The 5,519-nt window shown below is 39.0% G+C and overlaps 1 protein-coding gene across 1 annotated transcript in view; it reads left to right on the top strand.

The window, feature by feature from the left end:
* The window catches only part of TNS3 (tensin 3), a gene marked incomplete at its 3' end in the record, with an annotated part of 62,984 nt that overhangs the window by 21,724 nt on the left and 35,741 nt on the right, over nt 1–5,519 (top strand). Inside the window, exon 11 of the mRNA XM_010285351.1 lies at nt 1,544–1,648. Coding sequence (XP_010283653.1) covers nt 1,544–1,648 — 105 coding nt within the window. The remainder of the gene's footprint in view (nt 1–1,543; nt 1,649–5,519) is intronic.

The following is a 5,519-nucleotide window of genomic DNA, read 5'->3' as shown; positions in this document are numbered from 1 at the left end:
TGCTGAAAGCAGAGTCATCTGTGAGATCGGACCAGGTTGCTCAGAGGTTTGTCCAGGCAAATCTTGAAAACCCCCAGGGATGGAGACTTCACAGCCTCAATGAGCGGCCTGTTCCACTGTCTGACTGTCCTCACAGTGGGTTTATTTTTAACTTATATTGACTCTAAAGTTCTCTAGATTCAATTTATGCATGTTCCTTGCTGTTTTTCTGCCTTGGCCCCACCTGGCTCTGTCTCGTTTGTGGCCTTTGAGGGGCTGGTGTCAGGTGATCCCCAAGACCATCTCATCTCCAGACTGAAGAAGCCCTGGTCCCTCAGCCTTTCCTCACAGGGGAAGTCCTTCAGTCCTGACCACCCTGGTTGCCTTCGCCTGAACTTACTTTACTTTATTCTTACCTTTCTTATATTGTGTAGCCCAAAACTGGACATGGTATTGTAGAAAATAATTGACTGATACAGTTTTTAAGAAAGAAGGCACTTGCCAAGAAGATCAGGCTCCTAAATATTTAGATAAAAACTTCATACATCTGTGTTATGACAAATGTCATCACAGAAACTCTCTACAGATAGCTTTTTTCTGCCCATGTATAAAGGTACAGGACCATACCATTCTTGTCCTTTGAATTTTAACTATCCTTGTTTTGAAAGTCACAGCATGTGCATAACACTCTGCTGCTTTAGAACAGTTTACAGTAGGACTTGCTTCTCCAGACACAGCTGAAGAGTTGATAACTGAGGATTTCTTTGTTCCCTAATCTAGATAGAAGAGCAAAGGCAGAAAGCCCATTTGATTTGTGTCAGTGTCAAAGCCAAGTCCAATGTCATGAGTTCTTGATACCTGCACTTTGCTTTTGAATCACTGGACCACACCTAAATTCCTCATGGTATACATTTCAAAGCTGGATATTATCTTATGCCTCATTAGGGGCACAAAAATGTGGGTTACTGCTGAAAATTCCAGGTATGTTTGGCAGAGTGTACTTACGCACAGCCAAACACCATCTCAGGTCCTGCCAGAAGGCTGGAGAATGGATGAAACAGCATAGTTGGCACCTTGGGGGAACTGGGAGGTACACGGAGTGGCAGTTTTCACCTCTCCCTATTCATCTTTAGTGATAAATTGCTCTGGTATCAGAATGATAATCTGTAACAAAGTCTTATTTTACCATTCCTTTAGTACCGTTTCATTACAGATACTTGTGGTTTCATTCTGAAAAATTGTTTGTTTTATTGTGCCTGCCTATAAGGCTGGGTGGATCATCTGTGTTAGTTGTGTTTAAGGACTGATCCAAGTTATCAGAGCTACATCATAACCAAGAAGCTCAATTTAAAATTCTCTGTTTGTACCTTCTGTAATGAAACATAAATAAGCTTTTCTTAGCTGGTTTATATAACCTTTCTTCCCCTATTGCTGCTTCTTACATTTCAGAATGTGGTTTTGCAGTTTGGGGAGCAAACTTCTGTCAGAAGGCCACATGTGTATGTATATCATTACAAATGTGTTTATGAGAATTTTTGGTTTCAAACGGATGTTTATTTTTTAGGATGTGAACACCTTCAGAATGACCATGGAGTGATAGTTGATTACAATACCTCAGACCCACTAATACGCTGGGATTCCTATGAAAATGTGAGCCCTGATGGGGAAGGTGAGTAATTCAGTCACATGAGATGAAGGCAAAACTTTTTGAAACTGTGACAGATCGTTTGAAAGGGAGTAAGAAGGGCTCATTTGCTTGAACCTAATGCCACTTCACTGATGTGTTAAGTAGCTGTCTACCCTTCCCTATTTAGCTTTAGTAGCTCTAATGGAAAGAAAGCTGTAGTAGATGTTCAAGAGAGATTCTTGTTAATGCACTGAATTGGACTGAGACATAACTGGTTGATACGAGTTACCTTATTTGTAAATTTGCTTAAAAATTCTTTTTGTTCTAAAACTTCTAGTTGGAATCCTACAATTCTATATGAATTTTAAGAACAACAAAATGATGTGGTGAGTTTGTAGCATTCAGTACTTACTATGTTATCTGGACAGGAGGTGCGCTAGGCTGTAAAGTTATGGATAAAACAAACAGCAAAGGATATGTGTATTTGCCTATTGCCCTTTTATTTCTTGGATTTTTCTTCTGTAATCTGCTGATACATGCAGAAGATTAAAGCCTCCAGTAGCTGCCTTCAGATTCCGACTCCAGTGTGGATGCTTTCCTGATGATTTGCTTGAGTGAATGTTGTGCTTTTAATGGATATAGTTTTCATGTAAGGACTCGGAATGTCACACCTGTGTCTGCACACCTCAGCGCACATGCAAGCCTGACATTGTTGCAAGTAAAAACATGAGAGAAGGTATTGAATGGATGCCAAAGTATTTGTTTTCACAACTCTCCTGTTATGAAATGAGAGTGAGGTAGAGCTAGGGTACTTAATTAGCTGCTCTCTAGGCTGTTTCCATTGATTTTTATAATCTGACTTCAGCATTGACCATCTAAAGTCTACGTCAGTGAGGATTTTAGGAGCAGAAGCTTACCTGGGAGCTTTACTTTTTTCCACTGCCTCATTCTTCTACAGGAGTGTTTCCTAATCCACAGCAGACTCTAATCTGCTGAAAACTAGGGGAAAATAGAGGGTGGGAAGAGAACAGTCATTTGGCAGGTAGAGCGCTCCGTAGGGAGTCATCAGAGGTTCTGTAGTTGGATAAGACTCTGCAGTGTGTTTTAGAAGGAGTAACATCAGAGAGACTGAATCTTGGCTGAAGAAGATGCCTCAGTTTCTACCCAGGATGTTTCCACATAATTTGATTCCTTCCCCCCATCCTTTTTCCGCTCCTTTGTATATACACAGCCCTCAGCAAGCAATGTGTTGATGTCAAATATTTTTTAGCTGACAAGATTGATTGGATAGGTGGATTAGACCTTCCCATCCTCATGCATCGCACTGTAGGTAACTACATCAGTATAGGAAATTGGAACCAGAGATAAATGTGTATGCAGCACAACATTGGCTGTATGCTGCTCATGTCTTGAGAAGACTTCATCACAGTCCGTTCACAAGTACAATTAGCTTGTTTTCCTGATGTTCAGAAGACATATGTGCCACTTAATAGGCTTTTATGTGTCATTTGTGTGCATGATAAATTTTTAATTACCTGAAGTACAACATAAATATGATGTGTTAGCATAGATATTGATAAGCTTATTGTGCATCTGCAGAGAAATCACTGGAGTTGAAGTTAGAGAATGTATCATAAGAACATGAGATGTGTCCAGATGCTCTTTTCTTAATCAAATATTTAAGAGGCAGGGTGTTACCTTGTGATACTCAACAACCAAATTGCAGGCAGACCATTTGTCTCTGCATAGGCTGGACAAAAGATGCGGAGGGGCTAAAGCACATACACATGGGTCAGCTAGATTTTTCTCTTACAACTGAGATCTGTAGTCAACACAAAGATAAGCTTAGTCTGCTGCTTGAGGTAAACATAGTTTGCTTAGGTCTTCTTTTGTGTAGGATTTATAAACATGAGGACAGACTTCTCTTATGATTTGTAACAGCAGTTCAATATTGGGTTTTTGCATTAAAAAGACTTATTGAGGCCTAGCTTTCCCCACAGGTGAGATACCACTAAGAAGAGATGCTGATTGCACATCCAGAAAGCGAGCGAAGTCAAAAACCTTAGAGTCTGAAGCCTTTAGCTACAATCCTGAAGGCAGAGAGAGAATCTTTTCTCTACTTCAGGAGAGAGTAAGGTACACAGTGTGGTACCTTTGAAAGTCTGTGTAACAGTGGTGATACATTTAAGATGCAGGGAAGTCTCATACAGAGTTTCTGTTTCAGATCTATTCCATGTTAAGTTAAACTCCTAGCGTTATGCAGGAACTGGTCTTCACGGTTTTACTTGTACATGTTTTCCCACAGGAATTTCAGCAGGAGTAATATGAGATGTGAGTGTGACAGATGATTCCTGTATTACAGTTATACACCTTTTTGTTCATTTCAAAAATGTGTGCCTATGAAATTCCAGATCAAGGTGGCCAGGAAGACTAGAGCAGAGCTTTGTGAAATGAACAGGATTTGCTTTGTAGCTATACATGTGTGGAATGGCTATTTCCAAGCTGATGTGTTAAAAAATGAAAATTAGAAGTGAACAAGAAAGCAGTATATCTTTCTTGAAATCCTACACTTATTTGGCCTTGTCCAAAAGAACAAAAGATGAAAGGACATGATAAAAGAAAAATGTACCCAAAGCATCTTGATTTGTTGGCATGATACAGTATTGCAGACAGAAGCAATTGCCTTTTAAACAATCTTGAAATCTTTGATGGTAATAAGGTTGTGTACACTTGTGTTGAATAGCCAGGCCTTTTGGGTTTAGTTGCTTATCCCTCATTCTTAACAGTATAAGTATTTTGACAGTTGGAAAGAAATAAGTGATGTGAATTTCATCTCATAAATACTGTTTTTCTTCAGATCCCTTGTATATTGCACTAATGGTCCTCCATAATAGACTGAAGATTTTATTAAGTTTCTAATTCTAAGTTTGTGTTGGATATCCTTCTCCTTGAGCCGGACATTAGCACGGAGATTTCTGTTACGCTGATTTAGAAGTATGCAGCCAAATGTAGAATTTGGAACCTCAAGAATCAGATGGTCTTCCTACTGCCTTGTAGAAGTCTGAGGTAGTTGCCATTGGTTTTCTTGTGGTTTTAAAGTCATTGGTACTCATCAAGTCTTGTGTGTGTTTTTTGGACAGATAGTAACAGAAATGACTTCTGATCTTGCCGAGTACTCTTTTTTTGGCCTTAAGGCATCACTTACCATACAATAGATGTGTATGGATTTACAAAACGTTGCTTGTTTGCTGCAAAATAGCAAGTTGACCACAAAAATATACCACCTGTGGCCAAAAATTAGTAGTATTTTCTGTTACATCAAGAGATTTCAGTGTGTCCCAATTCCTCTTGATAATGCTGTTTTTCAGTTTATAACTTGGATAGTGTAGCTCACACATGTTCAGCCACACTTCACTGTATGTCTGCCTTTTGATTGCTAAGGTCATCTGTGTCTCCATTATATAGACTGATTTGTGGATTGGGATTTTTCATGATAATATTTTGGGAGTAGTTTGAAGTGAAGCAATGCACTTGTTATAATGAAAAAATAGTAAAAGCATTTACTGCTTGTAATCATGGCATTTGGAGTGGGGAGAGGGGGAGTAGTGATAAATGAGGATAAAGTATTTTCTATGGGAGCAGAAAGTTGAAAGAAACAAGAAATCCCTTTCCCCTTCCCACTCCCTGAAAAACTTTTCGTATGCTTTATACTTACTAATATTTATCTCTCTCTCAAATACCAAATGACAATTAGGTTTGAAAAAAGCACCCCCCCACACACCCCCGAGGGAAAAGAGGTAAATGGAAAAGGTTTGACTTGTCTTTTGTTGAGTTGGGTTTGTTTTTTTTTTTAGATCTCAATGATAATTTTCAGGATTATTTTTTGGCATAGTGAGTAAAAGATACTGTTGTT

The sequence above is a fragment of the Phaethon lepturus genome, unplaced genomic scaffold (assembly GCF_000687285.1).
Source record: "Phaethon lepturus isolate BGI_N335 unplaced genomic scaffold, ASM68728v1 scaffold6214, whole genome shotgun sequence".
Lineage (NCBI taxonomy): Eukaryota > Metazoa > Chordata > Aves > Phaethontiformes > Phaethontidae > Phaethon > Phaethon lepturus.
The sequence above is the reverse complement of the archived record's forward strand: the minus strand, read 5'-3'. Positions and strand labels throughout refer to the sequence as shown.